The 24755-nt window shown below is 37.5% G+C and overlaps 1 protein-coding gene across 2 annotated transcripts in view; it reads right to left on the reverse strand.

The window, feature by feature from the left end:
- The window catches only part of ING3 (inhibitor of growth family member 3), a 30000-nt gene extending 13114 nt beyond the window's left edge, over positions 1–16886 (reverse strand). Inside the window, exons 1-4 of one of the 2 annotated variants that reach the window (XR_002340202.1) lie at positions 16695–16886; positions 16370–16441; positions 13658–13758; positions 11727–11792 (exon numbers count right to left, since the gene is read on the reverse strand). Coding sequence is in view for 1 of the 2 variants with exons in the window: in NM_001244268.1 (NP_001231197.1) it covers positions 11727–11792; positions 13658–13758; positions 16370–16441; positions 16695–16722 (267 nt within the window). In the remaining variant the exon portion in view is untranslated. 2 annotated transcript variants of the gene reach the window in all.

The following is a 24755-nucleotide window of genomic DNA, read 5'->3' on the forward strand; positions in this document are numbered from 1 at the left end:
CAACATCTTTTTTCAAATAGTAGTTTCCCACTTAATCACTGTTATAATTAAGAGTACCTTTCTTACAAATATCGAAATGGCTAGGACACATCAGAGGGCAAAAAATTTAAACTTTCAATTAAATAATGTGTATTTAAAATAAGGGAGTAGGGAAGAAGAGTAGCAAAAGATAATTTGTAATGTGCTTGGCGCATTAGATGGCCTGTTTTCTAGTCCTTGCTCTAATCTTTTAAGATAGGTTATTACTACCTCTATTTCCTAAGCGAAGAAACTAAGGCTCAGAGGAGTTAAGCAGCATGCCCAATTCAATAGCTAATGCATTACAGAAATGAGACTTAAAAAATTGTGCTTCACTATTTATACCTAAGATTGCCCTCTGAACTTCTGCATGCAGGAGCCTTTTTTTTTTTTTTTTTTTTTTTTTAAACTCAAAGCAATATAATTCAAATGGAAAAAAAGTGAGAATATTATTTTATTTACATTTTGTATATTGACAACAATCACTGGGGTATCGGTGATTTTCAATAATTCAAAGCCCAATTTTCCCTCCATCCTCACACGCAAGTTGTTTTTCAGAGCTTGGTGGAAGTTGTAATTACAATATTTAAAATCCTAGGGTCACATATGAAAGATACGTGCTCCTATTCAAAGAAGCTGCAGGTAATTTAGCATCCTTTAAAGGAACCTCCATTCCAATAATCAAGTGTGAACACAGACCTTAGTGACTCAAGAACATCTCTTACAGATTGTCAAAATTTAATCTCAAGGGAAATCAGAAAAAAATACTCATATTTAAATTCCAAGTCTACCTAATGCAGTGAAAATACTCCGCCACCTTCCTTACCTACAGCTATACTACTAATAAACACTGAGTTCCTATTATGAGCTTGGTGCCAGGTAAATGGAGAATACCCAAAGAATGAGAGAGAATCCCTGCCTTCAGAGGAATCAGAATTTAACTGACAAATCAAGATTTATATGAGATTTTTAACATAATAAAGGTATAAATAAAATCCCCTAAACAAATAAAAGAATAATAGAAAAGGATCAGTAGTAGCACATAAAGAAAAAAATGTAGTACTATTCTGTTGTAGACATAAAGTAGCTATGAATGAGTTATTGAAGAATGGATTTTCTTCGTAGATAAGAAAGAATAATTAAAGAACATTTAGAGACAGGAAGACAAACAATTCTCTGAGAAAAAGAAAGTATAGAGTGGGGAGTTCCCGTCATGGCTCAGTGGTTGACGAACCCAACTAGTAACCATGAGGTTGTGGGTTCAATCCCTGGCCTCGCCCAGTGGGTTAAGGATCTGGCGTTGCTGTGAGCTGTGGTGTAGGTCGCAGACATGGCTTGGATCCCACGTTGTGGTGGCTGTGGTGTAGGCCAGCAGCTACAGCTCCAATTTGACCCCTAGCCTGGGAACCTCCATATGCTGCAGGTGCGGCCCTAGAAAAGATAAAAAAGACAAAAAAAAAAAAAAGTACGGAGTGGCTTGTCATAGGTGTAGTGAATACAGAAGGAAGCGTTAGGATCTTGGTTGGGAGGGTGAAATCATACAATCCCCCTTAATTCACTCTAGCCCTGTGTTTAAGAATTGCCTGATTATCTTAAAGACAGTACCGATAAAGTTTATTATACCTGAAAACATGGAAATAATGATTCAATTTCTAGTACTGCATAGCTCAGAAAGAGCAAGGGGACCCAAAGAATTGAAACTCTAAAAATCAAATTCATAATTAAAATAAACAAAGACAAAAAAGCTTTAACCACACGGTGTTGAGGAGCTTTATAAGAAGACTTCCAATCATTCCCACCTCCTGATAAGTAAAAAGATTATGAACAGATTAATATTATAAGCAATTATCAGGCGGTGAGAATTCTTTTTTCTCTGATTCACTATTGCTATACTAAATCAAAGTAGAAGTTGGAAAGGAAGTTGACCACAAGATTTAATTTAAGCTATAAAGCACCAGGACACTTAAACAGTATTAAACAGCCATAGTAAGAACCAAACTGAACATGACTGAAACCCATTAAGTGCATTCCCTCTACCTACATGATTCACAGTGGGCGAAGCACCTATTCTAGCTGATCACCACAATGGCCCTATAGACATCAGGCAAAGCAAGAGCCTAAGTTAGTTACTCCAGCCCTCCACATACACCTGACCCTCTAAGACTGACTGAAAGTAGTAAAGAAGATACTGATCCAATTGAGATTTTCCATTAGCCATGGATTCCTAACACAAGGCTGACCAGCGTCTAATTATTTATTTGTTCCCCACTTAATGTCAATAAAATGCCAGCCACAAAAGCTTCCTTATTCCACAATTCTGAATCATATCCCACAACCCCAAATCATAACTATTTCTTTTTTTTTTTTGTCTTTGTAGGGCTGCACCTGCAGCATATGGAGGTTCCCAGGCTAGGGGTCTAATCGGAGCTATAGCTGCCAGCCTACACCAGAGCCACAGCAGCTTGGGATCTGAGCCGTGTCTGCGACCTACACCACAACACCACAACTCAAGGCAACGTCAGATCTTTAACCCACTGAGCAAGGCCAAGGATCGAACCCGCAACCTCACAGTTCCTAGTCGGATTTGTTTCCGATGTGCCACACGGGAACTCCGATAACTTCTTCAAATTTAAATCTACTGTGCTTTTTCTGATCTTTTTAGAGATAAAGGAAATTCTGTCAGTGTTATTTGTTAACATATTCATGATCATAAAAATATTTAAGTCACAGTTGGCCCCTCTTCACAAAACAAAAAATCCTCACACTTTAATTATTTTTGCATAGACTTATAATCCATTAGTCTTTCTCTTTTGTCTCTCCCAGTTTTCCAGTATTCAAATTCTAAAATATGCCATCTGATGGATTCGAACGGAACAAAATATAGCTTTTTAAAAGCTTCTTCGTGATTTTATGGCTTCCAACACTGTCAAATTCTAAAAGTTAGATGTCAAGCTTGCCCTTTCAGAATGCACAGTCTATAAGGCTCTAAATTGAAATCCATGGCAATAAGAGAGAAATTTACCCATAAAAAGATGTGGTAATAGTGAATAAGGAGGGTAAACTGGGGGAGAAAAAGGAAACATGATGGCATATTATTTCTCTGATGATAAGTCATGAACATGATTCCTATTGCTCTGAATTATATTTAAACTAAATGAAAATTTGATCCATCTTTAGGGTGAATCAAATACTTAAGGCCTTAGCACATAAACTATATCTAATCATTTTCCTGAAAGACAATAAGGATAGGAGACAAATCAAAAGGTCAAGCTCACATAATATATTTCCTCGTTTAGAATATCAGATGAAGGATTCTTGAATTTATAGGTAAAATATGGGTCTGGAATATAAGCATCTCAAAAGTCAGCCAGGATTATAAAAAAGAAGCAAGTTTTAGGGTACTGTGCACCATGAGAGGCTGCTAAAATCATTCAAGCATTAACTAAAAGCTCAAACTTTATCAAAGTACATATAAATCACCTTTATGAGGGAATGTAATCTAATATGGCCTTATGTCAGTGATGCCTGGCTGAAGAACACAAATAAGTGTTTAATGAGGATCAGGATTCCGGAAGGAAAGTATTTTAATAGGATAGAATTTTTTTTTTTTTTTTGGTCAGTCAAATTTCACTAAACCTACATAAAGTGTCGGTTTGTTCCAATAAAGGCCTAATTCCACAAACTTCTTCACTTGTGGATATTTATGTGGTCCAATTTTTTTCTTAAGTAAATAAAATATTTCAGTGAAAAATAATTAAATACCATACTATATAAAATATGAGGGACAATTATACACTGAATTATACACTCAACTGCTGTATCAAAGTCTGTAAAAATAATATGTGCTTACTTTACATTGTAATAATAATATAATGTTTAAGCATAACACATACAATCTCTTCTTTTTTTTTTTTTTTTTGTCTTTTTGCTATGTCTTGGGCCGCTCCCGCGGCATATGGAGGTTCCTGGGCCAGGGGTCGAATCGGAGCTGCAGCCACCGGCCCACGCCAGAGCCACAGCAATGCGGGATCCGAGCCGAGTCTGCAACCTACACCGCAGCTCATGGCAACGCCGGATCCTTAACCCACTGAGCAAGGGCAGGGACCGAACCCGCAACCTCATGGTTCCTAGTCGGATTCGTTAACCACTGCGCCACGACGGGAACTCCCACAATCTCCTCTAAGGTGCATTTCACTCCTCTGTTTAAAGTCCTTCACTGGCTCTCTACTGCTTTTAGGTAAAAAGCACTGCTCCAGTGGCTTTTAGGCCCTGTATGTATTGGTCCCTGCCTGCCCCTTCTCATACCACTCTTCTCCTTTCTCACTACATACCACCCACACTGGCCTCTTTTCTGGTTCAACCTGTCAAAAACTTTTCCACCTGAGACCCTGCCCTTGGTACATCATTTGCCTTCTTCCCAAAGCTTGTTACATGGCAGGCTCTTTCTCATTTGCAAAGTACCACCTCAAATGTCTTTAGACTATACTCATCCTGAATCCAATAACCTTTATTTAATAGTTCTCCTAGGAGTTCCCATTGTGGTGCAGCAGAAATTAATCTGACTAGTATCTATGGAGATGCAGGTTAGATCCCTGGCCTTGCTCAGTGGGTCGGGGATCTGGTGTTGCCTTGAGCTGCAGTGTAGGTCAGAGATGCAGATCGGATCCCATGTTGCTGTGGCTGTGGTGTGGGCCGACAGCTGTAGCTGATTTGACCCCTAGCCTGAGAACTTCCATGTGCCATGGGTGCGGCCCTAAAAAGCAAAAGAAAAATGGTTTGCCCATACTGACCGTCTGTATCAGTACTGCCTATCCAGCACTCATAGCTTGAGATCTATAAATATTTGCTGAATAAATGAAAGTTATCCTCTCCCACTATGTAGAACTGTATGAATGGAAGTACCACCATTTATTTGGTAAAGGTTCTATGGATAAAAGTTACCATACTTTTACACCTACACTGTACTCCATCCACTAAACTCTGAAGCACAGAGCATTCTCAGCTCTCAAATGTTAAATGTTATAGGTATTTAATTTGTTTAACATTTATAAAGACTTTCACTTGAATGTTTACAGATGATATTTTGGGAAGTAAAACTAATTTGAGATGGTAAATCCATTTAGGGACTCCCTATTCAAAAAGTTGATAATCCCCTTAAGTATTACTCATAAGGCTCATAGATTTCTTACCCTCAAACCTAAAGTGTTTAAATACCACAAGCTACTTTGGAAATACACTGCAGCATATAACACAAGCATTCCAATTAGGATGCATAACTGATTTTAACATTTTAACAATTATTTATTCATGGAAAGTGATGCTAGTGAGAAAAGTAAAAGAAGAGTTAAAAGTTAACTGAGTTCCAGGGCCTAGGAATTCTCAGATAAGATGAATAGGCTCAGAGCAGAAGTTTGAGCTTAAAGAATAATTATTGTATACTTGCTAAAACTAAGTGTTACACATGGAAAAGTAATGGAGGAATGTTTTGCAACTTGGATGGTGAATGTGTGGTGAGGGGTAAAACTGGCATTGGACAGAACAGTTCTTTACCATGTGGCATTGGTCTCACCAGCCTCTGGAGTTGGCGCCTAGGATGAGAAGGGAGTTGCTTCTATGTAGAACCACTGAACAGAGTACAAAACAGTGCAGGTCATGGACAGAACCCTGAGGAACAGCAACCACTCTGAGTGATATCCAAGGAGACTAAGGAAGGCCACAAAAGTGGGAGGATAAAAAATTTAAGTCTCCAGAAGAATGGATTTTATATTAAGAATATTATGGTCACCTGGAAGAGCAATGGAGCATTTTAAAAGGAAGGAAAGGAGAAAAAGTAACAAAAAGAAAAAGGGAAGGATGGGAAGGAATGGAGATAGAAAAGAGTAAAGAAAAGACAAAAGGCAGTCTTAGAAATAAAACAGGGGAGTGGGGGAAAAAACAGGTTTAACTTGGCAGAGCTCAAAGGGAGGCAGTGGCTTCAGAAAAGTAGAAATTTTCAGTTAGAGAAATGAGATGAAGTGAGTCTTTAATGGCATGAACAAAAACTTGGCCTACTTATTTCAGTCTTTTACCAGATTTCCCTTAATACCCAATCGTATTAATCTTTGTTAACAAGTTTCTATACAGGCTCTTTACTTTGTGGGCATATCCTTCCATTAAGCACCTACAATATGCTGTCTACAAGAGACTCACCTTAGGGCAAAGGACACATAAATTGAAAATGAGGGGATGGAAAAAGATATTTCATGCAAATGGAAATGACAGGAAAGCAGTTGTAATACTTACATCAGACGAAATAGTCTTTAAACAAAGGCCATTAAGAAAGACAAAGAAGGACACTATTTAATGATAAAATGATCAATTTAAGAAGAGGATATTACACTCATCAATATATATGCCCCTAATATAGAAGCACCCAAATGTATACAACAAACATTCACAGCATAAAAGGAGAAATTGATGGGAATACAATAACACTAGGAGATTTTTAACACCCCACTCATATCAATGGACAGATCCTCTAGACAGAAAATCAATAATGCAACAGAGATCCTAAATGACATGATAGAACAGTTAGACTTAATTGATATTTTCAGGACATTACATCCAAAAAAATCAGAATATATATTCTTTTCAAGTGTACGTGGAACAATCTGAAGGACTGACCACATACTGGGGCACAAGACTAACTTAAACAAATTTAAGAGTACAGAAATTATTTCAAGCAGCTTCTTTGACCACAATGGAATGAAACTAGCAATCAACCACAGGAAAAGACATGAGAGAAAAACTTACTACATGAAGACTAAACATGTTACTAAAAAAACAATGGGTCAAAAAGGAAATCAAAAGGGAAATTAAAACATACTTCAAGACAAATGACAATGAAAACACAACCATTCAAAATCTATGGGATGGGGAGTTCCCGTCATGGCGCAGTGGTTAACGAATCCGACTAGGAACCATGAGGGTGCGGGTTCAGTCCCTGCCCTTGCTCAGTGGGTTAACGATCCGGCGTTGCTGTGAGCTGTGGTGTAGGTTGCAGACGCGGCTCGGATCCCTCATTGCTGTGGCTCTGGCGTGGGCTGGCGGCTACAGCTCCGATTCGCCCCTAGCCTGGGAACCTCCATATGCCACAGGAGCGGCCCAAGAAATGGCAAAAAGACAAAAAAAAAAAAAAAAAAAACAACAAAATCTATGGTGGCTCTGGCGTAGGCCGGTGGCTACAGCTCTGATTCCACCCCTAGCCTGGGAACCTCCATATGCCACAGGAGCAGCCCAAGAAATAGCAAAAAGACCCCCAAAATAATAATAAGGGAGTTCCCGTCGTGTCGCAGTGGTTAACGAATCCGACTAGGAACCATGAGGTTGCGGGTTCGGTCCCTGGCCTTGCTCAGTGGGTTAACGATCCGGTGTTGCCGTGAGCTGTGGTGTAGGTTGCAGACGCGGCTCGGATCCTGCGTTGCTGTGCCTCTGGCGTAGGCCGGTGGCTACAGCTCTGATTCAACCCCTAGCCTGGGAACCTCCATATGCCGTGGGAGCGGCCCAAGAAATAGCAACAACAACAACAACAACAAAAGACAAAAAGACAAAAAAAAAAACCAAAACAACAACAAAATCTATGGGATGCCACAAAAGTAGTTCTTAGAGGGAAGTTCACAGCAACACAGGCCTTCCTCAAAAAAGAAGAGAAATCTCAAATCAACAACTTAACCTACCACCTAAAAGAAATAAAAACATTAGAACAAACAAAATGTAAACTTAGCAGAAGGAAGGAAATCATAAACATTAGAGAGGAAATCAATAAAATAAAGATTCAAAAAACAATAGAAAAAAAATCAATAAAACCAAGAGCTGATTCTTTGAAAGGGCAAATGAAATTGACAAACCTTTAGCCAGACTCACCAAGGAGAGAGAATGCAAAGAAACAAAATAAGAAATGAAAAAGGAGAAATCTCAATGCATACTGCAGAAATTCAGAAAACATAAGAGAATATTACGAATAATGATATGCCAACAAATTTGACAACCTGTAAGAAATAGAAACTTTCTAGAGTCATACAGCCCACCAAAACTGAATCAAGAAGGAAAAGATCATTTAAACAGACCCATCACTAGAGATGAAACTGAATATGTAATAAATACACTCCTCCAAACAAAAGTCCAGGACCAGATTGCTACACAGGCAATTCTACCGAACATATAAGAAGAACTTATACTCATCCTTCTTAAACTTTTCCAAAAAATTGAAGAAGAGGAAACACTCCCAAAGACATTTTATGAAGTCACCATCACCCTAATACCAAAACCAAAGATACCACCAAAAAAGAATATTACAGACCAATATCTTTGATGAATACAGATGCAAAAATTCTCAACAAAATTTTAGCCAACTGAATCCAACAACACATAAAAAACATCATACACCACAATCAAGTGGGTTTCATCTCAGGCTCATAAATATGGTTCAACATATGCAAATCAATCAATGTCATACACCACATTAACAAAAGAAAAGTCAAAAACGACATGATCATCTCAATAGATGCAAAAAAAGCATTTGACATTCATGATAAAAACACTTACAAAAGCGGGTATAGAGGGAACATACTTTAACACAATAAAAGCCATTTATGACAAACCCACAGCCAATATAATACTCAACAGAGAAATGCTGAAAGCCTTCCTGCTAAAATCTGGAACAAGACAAAGATGCCCCACTCTTACCACTTTTATTCAACATACTATTGGAAGTCCTAGCCAGAGCAATCAGACAAACAAAAGAAATAAAAGGTATCCAAGTTGGAAGAGAAGAGGTAAAATTGTAACTCTATGGAGAGGACATGATACTATATATAGAAAACCCTAAGAACTTCACACAAAAACTACTGGAACTGATCAAGGAATTCAGCAAAGTAACAGGATACAAGATTAACATTCAGAATCAGTTGCATTTCTGTATACTAACAATAAAATATTAGAAAAGGAATAAAAAAATTCAATACCTTTTAAAATTGCACCACCAAAAATTAAATACCTAGGAATAAACCTGACCAAGGAGGTATAAGACTTGTATGCTGAGAACTATAAAACATTAATCAAGGAAATTAAAGAAGATTCAAAGAAATTAAAAGACATATATGCTCCTGGATTGGAAAATTAGTATCATTAAAATGGCCATACTACCCAAAGCAATCTACAGATTTAATGCAATCCCTATCAAATTACCCATGACTTTTTTTTTTGTCATTTCTGGGGCCACGCCCACCACATATGAAGGTTCCCAGATTAGGGGTCTAATCGGGGCTGTAGCCGCCAGCCTATGACACAGCCACTGCAATGCGGGATCCGAGCTCCATCTGCAACCTACACCACAGCTCACAGCAACGCTGGATCCTCAACCCACTGAACAAGGCCAGAGATCAAACCTGCAACCTCATGGTTCCTAGTCAGATTCGTTAAGCACTGAGCCATGACAGGAACTCCCCCATGACATTTTTCATGGAACTAGAACAATCTAAAAATTTATATGGAACCACAAAAGACCCGAAAAAAAAAAAAAAAAAGAAGAAACAGCAGGAGGCATAAGTCTCCTAGATTTCAGACAATACTATAAAGCTACGTAATTAAGACAGCATGGTACTGGTACAAAAACAGGCATAAAGACCAATGGAACAGAATAGAAAGCCCAGAATTAAACCCAGACACCTATAGTCAATTAATCTCTGACAAAGGAGGCAAGAATATAAAATGGGGAAAAGACAGTCTCTTCAGCAAATGGTGCTGGGAAAACTGGACAGGTGAATGTAAATCCATGAAACTAGAACACATCTTCATGCCATGCACAAAAATAAACTCAAAATGGCTTAAAGACTTAAACATAAGATAAGACACCATAAAACTCCTAGAAGAGAACACAGGCATTCTGACATCAACTGGTACAAATGTTTTTTCAGGTCAGTGGCCCAAGGCAACAGAAATAGAAACAAAAATAAACCAATGGGACCTAATCAACAACAGGGCTTACTCTTCAAAATATAAAAACAGTTCATTCAACTCAATAGCAAAAATAATAATAATAATAACCCAATTAAAAAATGAGCAGAAGACCTAAATAAACATTTCTCCAAAGAAGACATATGGCTGGCCAAGAGGCTTACAAAAAAATGCTCACCATCACTAATTATTACAGAAATGCAAATCAAAACAATGAGGTACCACATCATGCAAGTCATAATGGCCATCATTAATAAGACTACAAATAACAAAAGCTGGAGAGGGGGTGGATAAATGGAAACCCTATTGGTGGGAACATAAATTGGTATAATTACTATGGAAAACAGCATGGCGGTTCCTCAGAAAATTAAATATAGATCTACCACATGATCTAGCAATCCTACTCCTAGGCACATATCCAGAGAAAACTTTCATTCAAAAAGATACACGCACCCCTATGTTCACTGGAGCACTATTCACAATAGCCAAGACATGGAAACAACCTAAATGTTCATTGTCAGATGAATGGATTAAGAAGATGTGGTACATATACACAATGGAATACTACTCAGGCATAAGGCAATGTGGTCCTGCTGTATAGCACAGAAAACTATGTCCAATCACTTGTATTAGAACGTGATAGAAGATAATATGAGAAAAAGAACATATACACACACACACATATATATCAGTCATTTTGCTGTACAGCAGAAATTGACAAAACATTGTAAATTATAATAAAAAATTTTAAAAAATTTTCACCATGTAAAAATAGTTAAGCATTTTCTTTAGGTATACATAACAAATGTTTTCAAGTTTAGTACAGCATTCACAATACATACCATATGGGGTATGTACATTTTATCTATGTCTTATTCATCAATGATATTTATATTAACACATACTTGTTCAGTAATAAAATTGTATCCAGACAAGACTATAAAAATAAGATATGAATCCATATGCTAAAGTTAATCAAAAGTGAGCCTTTGTTTTCAGCTTTAACTCGCTCTGAAGCAAAACCAGAAATAAGTATTTCCAAAGTACATATTTTGGGATAAAATGCTTTACATTTTTTTTTAAAAAAAGCACCATAACTATACCAATTTGAGAAATACTGTATATATCTGTCTTCTTGGTGATTTCAATCTTTTAGAAGTGCTGCTGCTACTGCAAAACGACTTTTTAAAAAAGTTTATTTATACTTGTATTTCCCAAACATTTTTGCCACCTGTGTTAGTTGCTGAGTGCTAGCTACTGAAACCACTTATGAGAGAGTTGACTATCTATTAACACTGACTCAAATTAGTCTCTTCTTCATTTTAGATCAGACTACCAAGAACAGTCCACACAGTTCTCTTAAGTGTATTTTACCACAGAAACAATCTCAAGATGACTTCTCAGGTAAGTACATTACCATAAGAATTAATATAAAGTTAAACACCTACTTTTTGTTTTTTAAAAAAAGCCTAAGATCAGCTACAATCTTACAGCAATGCAGATTTGGCTAAAATATAATGTTCTTTACCTATTAACTATGGACTCTCTGTAAGTCTCTTCCACCAAAAAAAAAGGCGTAACTCTGGAATTAAATGGGATCAAGAAAGCAATAATTCAGTTTAGTCTGCTCTTCCTATTATGTTGAAGCTAACACAATTTAAAACAAATTCATAATTCAAATACTTATGGCACAGCATCACATTCATTTTACTTACCAAGTCATATATCTGGTTTGCCAACTGCACTTTCTCATCTGCATCTTCCAAAGCTTTATAATAATCCTGAATAAAAACATTTGTCTTTTAAGAATAAATTTCTAATTTTAAAATATGTATATCCAGGATATATAACTACATTTTCATTATCATACCTTGTTAATCACTGTCAGTCATTCTACAACAGCAATAAAAATCATGTTTAGGGGTAGGGTAGGGTTAAAAATTTTAGACGAAGAGCCTAGGATTAAAGGAAGATGATCAGAATTCCTAGAAAAGATATGAATGAAAATGAATACCATTCCAAGTCTAGCCTCTATACTAGTAAAAGTTATGTGAGCCAAAAAATAGTTATTTTTCTTTAAAAATAAATGTCATTTAAGATGTAAGACTTATCTAATTTGTAAAGAATACGTAAGCTCTCCATTTTTAAAACCTGTTACAAAAAGCAGCTATTGAAAGGACACATGTCTTTGTTCCCAGTTGTTCTATAACTCTCATTTTAGGTGAAGTATCAATTCATACAACTCAACCTATACTTTAGGTTTCTCCACAGCACAAAGCAAATTATTACTTTCTTAAATCCTGTAAGTTTCCATGGAGTATCAGACTTTTCAGGGTATACCCAAGATGTGCTATACCAAAAACCTAAGAGGATAAAGGGAGAGTGAATGACTTTGAGATGTATATATATGATGTCTATGCTCACATACACCTGGGCCTCCGGGTGTCCTCCAAGTCAGGACTAATTCTATAAAAAGATTCTATAATTTTTTATTCTATAATTTTTTGCTCCTAACAGAAATAATATTCCCCTTATGTGGCAAAATAAAGAACACAATTAGTTTTCAAATTTCTTTCTCAGCTGATCCCTGAACAATTCTACGAAGGTTGGGGGTTAGAGAGCCATTATTACTCAGAGATATTAAAGGACCTGTCCATGTCACACAGTCAAATGGCAGAGTCATGACCAAACTCAGGGGTTTTTTTTTTTTTTTTTTTTTTTTGGTCTTTTTGCCATTTCTTGGGCCGCTCTTGCGGCATATGGCGGTTCCCAGGCTAGGGATCTAATCAGAGCTGTAGCCACCACAGCCTGTGCCAGAGCCATAGCAACATGGGATCCGAGCTGTGTCTGCGACCTACACCACAGCTCATGGCAACGCCGGATCCTTAACCCACTGAGCCAGGCCAGGGATCGAACCCGCAACCTCATGGTTCCTAGTCGGATTTGTTAACCACTGCACCATGACGGGAACTCCAAAACTCAGGGTTTTTAAGTAGTTCTTCCAATGTATCCCCAAATAAACTAGATCATACTTTTAAAGGAAATCCTGAGGAGAGAGCTGATACCCATTCTAATCTAGAAGAGAGTTCTAAGTACTATAAAACTAATAAAAATTCAAAGAATTCTGTATTTATAGGCCCAATGGATGAATGAATCTAGAGTTTTAAACTAAAAAGTCTTTTTAAGAATTCTTTTAACTCTTAGGATTCTGTCCTCCTATTATCCCACCAATCTAGGTACCTAGCAATATATAAAATACACTTCAAGGCTGCTAATTTTCACCCCAGTTTGTGCCAAAATTGGAAGACAGTAAGGCTCTAAAGACAAGGCAATTTTAATTACCTGTAACTAGAACAAAACAAATTAAAAGGAAAAAACATAGATTTTAAACAACTTTCTAACTCTCTAATAAGTCACTAATCATTGAAATAATTTTCTAAATTACTAAGATGCTTTGATGATTAAAAATTCCTAGAGCTGAAGCTCTAAAATGCAATAAATCATTTTTAATTTCATACATCACATTTAAACACTAAAGAGCTATTGGTAACTTTCCCTCATTTAGATACTCCAAAAACTATTTTAAAATATCTTCCTCAGAGGGTCCCAATACTTATTGATAAACCATCAAAAGTGTTTAACATACCTTTTTGATGGATGCCATTTGCTCTTCTCTCCACTCTGGTTTATTTTTCTTTGCATTCATGAAGAATTCACTGACTCTTTGTTCTAGTTGATCCATTGCATCTAGGATATAATAAAAACATTTCACACTTAGATGGCCAAACTCATACACTGAATATACATGCTTCGACAAGAAGAAAGAAAAAAATATCTGACCATATACACTCTCTCAATTGGTAATGTAAATATGTTCTGATAATGTAAATATGTATGATGCCTTAATCACCTTAGCTTAAAAAAAGTTACAATTTTCCCTACTGACAATTTATTTTTGTTGTTACATCAAAACTTTTTCAGATAGTCAAACTAGTCAACAGTGTAGACAGATGCTATATTATAGCTGCTGAATAGTACAGTCTTGGGGTCAAAACCTAATGTTACTAAGTCAGCCAAATGTGCCAAAGTACAATTTCTCATTGGATTTCTTTCAATAAGGGATGAGATAAAAAGATTTCAACCTCTTGCTATGTACCATTAAGTAGCCCATCATCTCCCATCATGACTGAAAGCAGGGATTAATCATTTATTCACTTAATGCATAATATTATTTATTCCAGATAAGCTCTTCCTGAAATGTGTGCTAAATATAGTCATTCTGCTCTATGTCTATTTAAAAATGAAAAATAAACAAAAGGGATTTTGTTGCTCTGCAAATTGAGGAAAACCTTTTTACTGTATCATTTTTGAGATATTCAGTGCGTAACAGTCCATCTCCTAACTTATTTGACAGAGATCTCTTTTGTTAATCTATAATAGCTATTAACTTTAAACAATTATTATACAAATTCAAGTTTAAAAAAAACTCTAACTTACATATTCAAGTCCAGATTACTAAAGAACTTAAAAATTTGTAATCATGAAAAAGTATAATAGCTACCTTTTATTGAATGCTCACTTTGTATCAGGTACTATATGCTCTAATTTATCTCTATTATTTTTAATCTTCATGATGATTCTCATTTTACAGACAATAAATCCCGGAGAAGTGGCAATGTGGTCAAGGTCAATGAGTAAGTTTCTAAAGCTCTAAAATAAACTCAGATTTGCTGGACAACAAAATCCATGCTCAAGCCTATACAAAACACTTCTCTAGCAAATCTTTAGCATTTCAAATACATTAAAGTTAAAATGAATTTTGTGAGCAAGCTGGAGAAACACACAACTCAGATTTCCACACTACAATCCACTGAACAGAAGGTGGCTTCCAAGACATATTACCTTGTTTCATGCACCACACGAAACTGGCAGGAGGCTGAGAAAAGAATATTTGTGAACAATGGGTATGGAAGTATGTGTGGTGCTGGTGGGGCAGAGAAGGGAGGCGGGAGGTGGGGGATGGGGGCTACCTCAAGACTACCACACTCTGAAAGGTTCTATTCTCTGATCTCTTTCCATGATACTCTTTTCCTCCTTATCACATCCCCAAACCCAGATGTTCCCCCCAGCCTTACTTCTCTGAGAAGAAAATCTGTCAGCACAAGAAATATCCTATGCATAGTCTAAACATGGGATACATGTGATCAGGAAACATCTTCTGTTGATATACCCTATTAGACTTCCCCTGTGGCCTACAGCATAACTAATGGCATTATCTCTGCAGATATACCCTATGAAGGCCAGCCATTAATATTATTTAAGCAATTAAACAGTACTTACGTTTCTCCAAACAAGAGTGACAGACAGCCAACAAAGTACACTTGATTAAACATTTTAATTATGGATCACATTATTCACATTCTTAATTTTTAATATAGGATTTCTACAAGACAGTGGTAACAGCTATATTCGTTTCACAAAGGGGAAAGGTGTGTGAGGTTCTTTCAGAGCATGATGAGTGTACACTTGGCACTCAACACTGTTTTCTTGTTTTGAAGTGTAATTTTCCTGTACTTATCTTTTTATTCTTTATAAAGGTATTTATTCTTTATCTTCTCTGAATCGTAAACTCTTTAAAAGAAACTTCACAGAAAAAAAATGATCCTATAAACTAAATACTGCTCTATGAAAGGGCCAAGTTATTTTTGGGAAAAAGTCTTCGGATTAACAAAGTATAACTGAAAGACCAAAAGCCAAAGTTTTTGTTACAGTAGACAAGCAGCTTTACAGTAAAATCCAATTTCCTTTCTCATGTTTGATTGAGAAACTATCATGCTGTTGACAATTGAGAATGTATCCTATAATGTGTAACTTTTCAAATTGGACATTCTAAGTTCACCAGGGTCTCTAAAGAACTACATATAACCTGTGCTTCCATATGCATTTCCTCTCTTGAATTTTGACTAGAATGAATTTTAACAAATACATAAATGCCGCTATGTTCTATACGTGAAGTCTCAAGTCAAAGTCTTCGCAACATTGATGCCAACGTTCACTAAAACATATGTCTACATTCTTAATGAAGGTACAGAAACTTTTATTGTACAGTCTCAAATTCGAAAAAAAAAAAAAGGTGCACATGTGCTCTGATGCCACCTTCTTTTGTAAAAGCCAGAAGAAAAGTAGCGTGGGAAACAGAAGAGCCAAGATTCGGCATTGCCGGTTCTTTTTGACAACTCCTTATGATGTACTAGCGAGGGAGCCGGAGGAGAGTCAAACAGCAGAGGTGCTGGCGTCGATGGCAAGTAAGTCTGGCACTGAACGCGCGCAGCGAACAAGGGCAAACGCGCCGACTTACTCTGCACCTGCAGATCCATCTCGCGCATCTCCGTGAAGCGGTCCCTCAGGTCCATTGGCAGCTGCTCAATCACTGTCAATGGGAAAGTCAGTCAGAAGGGCGGGGCCAACGGCGAAAGTACGCGCCGACGTCGCTGCGTGCGTGCGTGCGTGCGTGCGTGGGGGGGGCGCGAGGGAGCCGGCAGCCCACAACGAGGCTGCCAGTTACCGTGAGAAAGAAACATCCCCCGCCTCCCCCTCCCTCCCGCCAGCCCGCCAGCCCGTCCACTCCTGCTCTCGCCCGCCCTCAGGTCCCCCAGTCGGGCCCGCCGGCGCCGCCCACTCACTTTCTAGATAGTCCTCTAGGTACAACATCGCGGCCCTTAGAGCTGGGGGAGCGAGGGGGTCCAGGGGTTTATTTGTGTCACTCGCTGTCGCCGGAGTTTTGTCCCTTCCAATATGGCGCCTCCGCTAGCAGCACCCGCTCGGCTTCGGCGGAAAAAAAAAAAAAAGAAAAAAAAAAACCCACTTTGGCGCCTGACGGCGCCTGCCTCACTGCCGCCCGGAGTGGTCATTGGCTGGCTGAAGAGGTGACGTAAGCCGAGCGGAGCACGCCCCCGCGCCTTTGTGGGAAGTGTAGTTTTCGTCCCTCCCCAGCAAGAAAGAACACGCTGGTAGTCCTCCCCTTGCAAACTACAAAAACCAGGTGCCATTGCGAACGGTGCGCAGCAGAATCTGAAATGCGGTGCCTCTGTTTATTTGTTGATTTTTGCACGGGTAGTGATGGGAGTTGTATGCGCCTACAGAACACAACTAGGAACAACTTTTCACCTGTTCTTTACTGCCGCAATTCCATGTCCTGGCGTTTATGAGTCATGGATTTCAAGTAGTGTGAGGCAAACGGCAAGGGTTCTAACGCTAGAATAATCGGCAAAGTTCGGGCAATTGGAAGTGTTCAAAACAGAACTCACTGTTGGAATTTATCCTCCGTATCCGCTCCTAAAAATATAAATGGGACATCTGGTTGGCTGACATAGAACTAAAACAGTTTACACTCAGAATATTGAGTGAATTATGTATTTACCATATTAAAAGATGCACAAATGGTTCTCAGTAGCCACTGCATTCTATTTTGCAGTCCATCTAGTCGTTCTAATGTAATTGATCTATATAGCTATACCTGCACCCGAAACATTAATAAGTGAGCAAACAGAAATAACGGGTGGAGCCTTACCATCTAATTGTCTGTCTTAGCAATAACTTAACAATAATTACGTTGAGTAAATAGCCTGTATTTGACGTCTGTAGTCCAGGGCGTTGTCTTTTTCTATCTTCGACTCCTCCCCGCGTCTGTTCAGCTGTGATATATTTAGCCCTTCACTGCTCAGTTTGTTTCCTTTTTTTTAAAAACGTTTGCACTCAGTAGATATTGGGTATTGTTATTTTCCATCTATTTTAATCCTCCACCCCCAGGAAAATGTGTCTTTAGTTCATAATTTAATGTTCTCTTTATATTTTTTAGATTGGAGTTGAAACACTTTGTTTTCTGCTTTTTCTCTCTCCTCTACATTTTCTTATACTTAAAACTTTTCATAGCTGTTCATCAAGATACTTAGCTGTCATATTGACGAATCTCAAAGGAAACTTACCTCAATCCTAATAAGAGTTACCTAGTTTATTTTCTGTACTTTGACCTAAAATCTACCGCATTCAGTCTTCCTTCCACCCTTCCTCCCTCCCTTCTTTCTTCTGGCTGCTTTTGAGATTTCTTTGATATTTTTGCAGTTTTGCAGTAATGAATCTAGGTATGAATTCCTTTATTTCCTCCTTTCCTCCTTCCCTAACTCCTCTCCCTCCCTTCTTCTTTCTTTCCTTCAAAAAACTTAGGAAAAAAAAAAAAAACAAAACTTAGAATTTAAGGGGATTCCTGAATCTCAGGAATAATGCCCTGCAACAGTTGTGGAAAATTCTCAACTATTATCTCTTCAGTATTACTGAATACTCATCAGTGTTCAGCATTCTTCTCCATACCTCATTTTTCTCCGTTATCTCTTAGAACATCCATAGGACGTCACTTTATCTTCCATTTCTCTCGGTCTTTCCTTTACACGGTCCATCTCAAATTTTTTCAATACTTTTCAGTTTTGGAAGTTCTATTTGCTTTCTCTTTTTAAGCCATTTTCTAATTTATTGTACAAATTAAACATAGTCTATACTCTGTGTCTGTTAAATTCAATGCTGAATATTTTATGAGTCTTGGGCACTCTGTTGTTTCTTCTAGCTTTTGAACACGGTGCTTGTTTCCTTGGAGGCTGTTATTTTGGACTCTACACTCATGTTCTGGGGTTGTAACGGAATTTGTTGAGGCCAGAGTTAAAACTGAGTTTTCTTAGAGATTATTAGAATTTGCTTCTCCAAGTTGCTTGGAGGCACCATCAGTCCTAGTGTCAGATTAAATTCTCTACTTGAGGTTTATTGGATTGCATAGGTATATTGAATTTGGGCCTCAAATCCAAGTGGCTTGTTACAGATTCTCAGGGGAGACTTTTTCTTCCTTTCTTGGGTTCCAAGGTCAAGACAAGTATGAAGCCCACTTTGGCCCTCACTTATTTCTCCGGATATTCTCATTTTACTTCATTCTTTCTTTTGCTTTTTCCCCTGTGAAATTCCTTCATTTTCTACCAGTTCATCGATAGATTTGATTTTTTTTTTTTTAACCCAGCTTTTTTTGTTGTTTTCAACAGGTGGTTCCTTCAGAGTAGCTAAAATAGCATATGGTCAGAAATAGAAGTCCACCATTTTAAGTGTAAACTGAGCTTTTTTAGTGAGTTTTCCACATAAAGGAGAGTGAGATAATAGATGGTTCCCAATTCAGTACACATGCATACACACGCCAAAGAAATAAAAAAAATAATAAAACTTATACTCTTTATATCTTATGTAATGAATGCAATTCTTATTCTTGGATCATGTGTCAGTAACAGAAAGCTGTATACACACACACATGTAACAACCTCTTACCTTGTTAGGTCATATACAGATACTACCAGGTTTGTAGGGGACAACCCTCCTATACAGGGCTGACCATATCTGTATTACATTACAGATATTGTAATATTGTATCATATCATATTGTAATATTGTATCATATCAGTGTATCCTCATAATCTATCACAAAGAGAAGGTGCTCGATTAATTTATATTACCAGCCTCAGGAAAATGAATGTTAGCCTAAGGCTTTCAAAATCAAACACAAGTAAGTAGATACAGACCATGATGCCATTGTGTATAAATAAATTCACATTTGCCTCTGTCTTTAAATAAGCATCCCTAGCACATCTTCCACCTCAAGCAAATCATTTCCTTAATATACTCCTTATCTTTAATAATTTAGGAAAATTATTTTCAAAAATAATCATTAAATAAAATAAATAATGATAATGGTTAGAAAAGAAATTAAGACTATACCTTTTTATTTTATTGAACTTCATTATATGATCATATTTATAGTGAATAATTTACAGTGAAAAGGAAAAAATAGATTAATCCTTTTTGATTACATTTGAGCAATACTTGAAAAGTGAAAATATATTGGCTATTGGCTTGTTGCACTAATAAATAACTACATTAAAATGTAATAGCAATTAAATATCAAACTAGAAGAATAACAATTTTAAAAGACATTTCAATTTTCAAGATATTATTCAAATTCAAGAATATGTTTCATGTATGTGCTAAAATTTGCACTTAATAAGCAAAAATATTACCCTAGCAGTTCATAGGTAGTTTTACTGTTTTAAATTTAAAATGCAAATTAAGGAGTTCCCGTCATGGCACATCAGAAACGAATCTGACTAGTATCCATGAGGATGCAGTTTCGATCCCTGGCTTCACTCAGTGGGTTGGGAATCCATGTGGCCAGTGAGCTGTGGTATAGGTCACAGTGGCTTGAATTCTGAGTTCCTGTGGCTATGGCTCTGATTTGACCCCTAGCCTGGGAACTTCCACATGCTGCAGGTACAGCCCTAAAAAGCAAAATAAATAAAAGAAAAGAAAAGAAAGTACAAATTAAAACTCCAAGTGATCATATGGAATTATATAACTGAAAGGACACAAGTTCTGTATCTGTCTTTACAAATCACTATGCTTTCAATGTTTTTTTTGCTTATTTTTTAATGAAGGATAGTTGATTTAAATGTCATGATAATTTCAGGTATATAGCACAGTGATTCAGTTACATATGTATATATATATTCCTTTTCAGATTCTTTTCCCTTATTGGTTATTATAAAGTATTGATTATAGTTCCCTGTGCTATACAGTATAAGTCCTTGTTGGCTGTCTATTTTATATATAGTAGTGTGTACATGTTAACCCCATCCACCTAATTTATCTCCCACCCTTTCCCTTTGATAACCATGAATTTTTTGTCTGTGTAGGTCTATTTCTACTTTGTAAATAAGCTCATTTGCATCTTTTGTTTTTAGATTCTGCATATAAGTGATGTCATGTGAGTTTTGTCTTTGTCTGGCTTACTTCATTTAGTATGATAATTTCTAGGTCCATCCATGTTGCTGCTGTAAATGGCATTAGTTCATTCTTCTTATGGCTGAGTAATATTCCACTGTGTATTTATTGTATATGTGTGTGTGTGTATAGATATATATTTATACATCATATCTTCTTCATTCATCTGTTGATGGACATTTAGTTGGCTTCTATGTCTTGGCTATTGTAAATAGTGCTGCAGTGAATATTGGGGTGCATGTATCTTTTCGAATTATAGTTTTTTCCCAGATTCAATCCACCATTTAACAGGAATATGTAGGGCCAGTTATTAAAATTCAACCATAACTTCAGAGACTCTTTAGAACTTAGACCAACAAAATGTTTTTTCAGGGAGAAATATTTTATCACTGACATTGTTTTGAATTGCTGGCACATTGTGACAATAAAAGTAGACTGTGAACATCAGTTTGATTATTTTTAATCCACTAAAGACAATATTCCCTCTTATTTGCCTGCTCCCATTGTAATGCCCTTGCAGTAGCACTTCCTGTACCATTTACCTAATTGTACTGTCACTTCTACAAATTATATTGTTTCATGATTACACTTCTGTGCTGGGCACCATGCTAGGTATTCTTATAAGTTATCTCCTTTGAGCCTTGCCACAATCTGACAGGGCAAAGTACCCTTCATTATTCTTATTTCAAGGGTGAAGAAACAATATTGAGTAACTTGGTTTAGGTCATATGAGCAAATAGCAGAGACAGTGTTCAAATGCAGGTCTGTCTGACTCAAAATCTCTAATACATCCAATGCTGCTTCCATTTATTCATGCAACAAGTAAGAATTGAGTGCTTTCTGCGTACTAGGAATAGAATAGCGCATAAGAAACAGTCCTTGTCAGCAAAGGGTTCTAAGATTAGTCAAGCACCTCACTTTTTCAGAGGTGGGCACTCTCTTGTATCTCTCACCCTAGATTAGATTTACCTTTTCAAAAACTTCATCTCTGTGTCGTCATTGAGTATGTACCCTTTGGTGTCTCCATTTTTTTTTTTTCTGTTCTATCTTTCTGGAACTCCTGGTAATCAGGTGTTGAAATTTCAAGATAGACTCTCCACTTTTTATATCTTCTTTTTCTCTTTTCTTGTTTGTTCTACTTTCTGCATTGATTTCACCAATCATGACTTCCCGGTACTTGCATTTTTAAGAATTCCTCTATTTATTCTATCCTTTAACAGTCTCTCAGAGTCATCATTTCCTTAAGTGATTCATTGCATTTGAATGTAAGCTCATTTCCAACAGAAGCTCCTCTTCTTTGCATCCTAGCCTGAGGAGCAATTCTAACAGGTATTGCTGTATTTGTCTCTATATGGGCTCTTTCATATTTCACTGGGCCAGACCTTGTTAAAGGGTCCCAGCACCTCCTGAGGAGTCTGAATTTGGATTCCACTCTCATGGCATGGTGTAGTCTGGGCTCTAAATTGTGTTGGGTTGCCTTTTCACTTGTGATTTTAGGTGGATGGTTGGCAAACTTCTTTGCTGTTTCCCAAGTCAGTTTCACAGAAGGAGCAGCTTTTTGACATTACTGGATTTTTTGCTGAAGCTGGTTAGCTTTAGCTCCCTACAAATGTATGACCTGAGACTTGTCTTAAAAAATGATTAAAGGCAATCTAGGTGATGCAAAAAAGATGTTATTTAATGTTTCGTGAAGAATCTGCAAAATGGGAGTTCCCTTCGTGGCTCAGCGGAAATGAATCTGACTAGTATCCATGAGGATGTGCGTTCGATCCCTGGCCTCTCTCAGTGGGTCAAGGATCTGGTGTTGCCTTGAGCTGTGGTGTAAGTCACAGACGTGGCTTGCATCCTGTGTTGCTGTGGCTGTGGCACAGGCAAGCAGCTCCAGTTCCAACTGGACCCCTAGCCTGGAAACTTTCATTTGTCATGGGTATGGCCCTAAAAAAGCAAAAAAAGAATCTGCTAAATGGGGTGAAAGCCATCTTAATAAGGTGAAGAATAAAGAACAAGGAAGAAAGAAATAGAAAATATCTGAGTAGTTGGGTCCACAGAGCCAGCCTTGTTTGGGGTGAGAAGGAACAAGGAAATAAGAATAGAGCCCACCGTGGGCTCAATGTTTGGGGATTGACTGACTGTGAATCCTGTGTTTCTGGTCAAGTGGAACATTTACAGGGATGTGACAGTTATCCGCAGTTCAGTTTGCATACATGGCACTGGGGGCAGGAGTGGCTCTATCTTGGGCCCAGAAATTTATTTCAACACCTATAATATTTTCACTCTACTCCAGTCAGAACCCTATGACCCAACAGTTAAGGCCTATAAACTAGTTCTTTTGGCTCCAGCTCTCGTTCATTCTCTTATTATGTGTTTACTCTTCACTTCTGGCATCTAGGGATTTCATTAGCTTTGTTTCAAACTTTCTTCTTATATTTATCCAGAATTTCCATTTGTCTTGAGGAAATGGTTTTGTAACAGCTTCATAGCCAGTTATCCATCTTTCTTCTCACTATCTTCCCCCTCCCATGCACTGAACCCCATAAGGCAATCCCCTCTACAAAGGCCCCTTAACTCTCTTCCCATTAGTCACATGTTGTCTTTCTCTGTCTCCTCTCCTTCAGATTCTCCCACCCCAAACACCTAGGAATCAGGCCAGGAAAGTAGAACCTTACTTAAAGGCATCTTTTTAGTTAGTATTAGGCGTGGAAAAGGCTGGGAACATCTAAAGATATATAAAGACTGTTATCCTGCTACTTATAGTTGATCCACTAAGTGTCTCAGTGGGCTTTAAAGATGTAAAATTAAAGGGCATATAAAGAGAGCAATTTATTCTCTTTTCTTCCCATATTATAGACATCTGTCAGGAAAGATATATTGCTTGGTGCCAAGTTAAGAAAATATTTCATTTCAGGAATTCCTGTTTTGGCTCAGGGGAAATGAATCTGACTAGTATTTATGAGGACGCAGGTTCGATCCCTGGCCTTGCTTAGTGGGTCAGGGATCTGGCATTGCCATGAGGTGTGGTGTAGGTCACAGATGTGGCTCAGATCCTGCATTGCTGTGGCTTCGGTGTAGGCCAGCAGCTGTAGCTCTGATTTGACCCCTAGCCTGGTAACTTCCATATGCTGCGGGTGTGGCCCTAAAAAGCAAAAAGAAAAAGAAGAAAATATTTCATTTTAATGTTTTACCAGCAAGTTTTCAAGATGGTAGTTCTCTTTGGAAGATAAGGAGGTGACAGAAACTTAAGAAGTAGGCAAAGGACCCCCTAAGGACATGCTATATGAAGGATTTTAGTTTTCCTTTCTGTTGGACTCCTGGTAACAGTCATATCTTGCATCCACTTTTGAGTCTCTTCCCTATTCTACTTTCTTCAGTTTAGCCTTCAGTTTAGTAGTATTCTGATACAGCCTTCTCCAAACCACTTCTCCTCTGAATTTAATATGACAGTGGTAGTACAACAGTTGAGTTGTAGGTGCTGTGCAGCCTCAAAATAAGCAGGGATACAAGCAAAGCTAAGAGTAACACAAAGGATCATCGCAATATGGATAACTTAGGAGGGGACCTAATGGTATTAATGATGACGGTGATAGAGGCTGACATTTATTGTATCACAATATTTATCAAGCATTATCCTAGCTGCTTTGCAAAGAGATATTATTTCAATCTACAAACTCCTATAATTCAGCTACTATTGCTGTTTCCAGTTTACAGATCAGGACCAGAGGCATACAGTGTTAAAATAACTTTCTTATCAGAATAGAGAGCCCAGAAATAAATCCACCCAGCAAAAGTCAATTAATCTTCCATAGAAGAGTCAAGAATATAAAATGGGGAAAACACAGTCCCTTTAGCAAGTGGTGCTGGGAACGTTGGACAGCTGCTTGTAA

The sequence above is a fragment of the Sus scrofa genome, chromosome 18 (assembly GCF_000003025.6).
Source record: "Sus scrofa isolate TJ Tabasco breed Duroc chromosome 18, Sscrofa11.1, whole genome shotgun sequence".
Taxonomy (NCBI): domain Eukaryota; kingdom Metazoa; phylum Chordata; class Mammalia; order Artiodactyla; family Suidae; genus Sus; species Sus scrofa.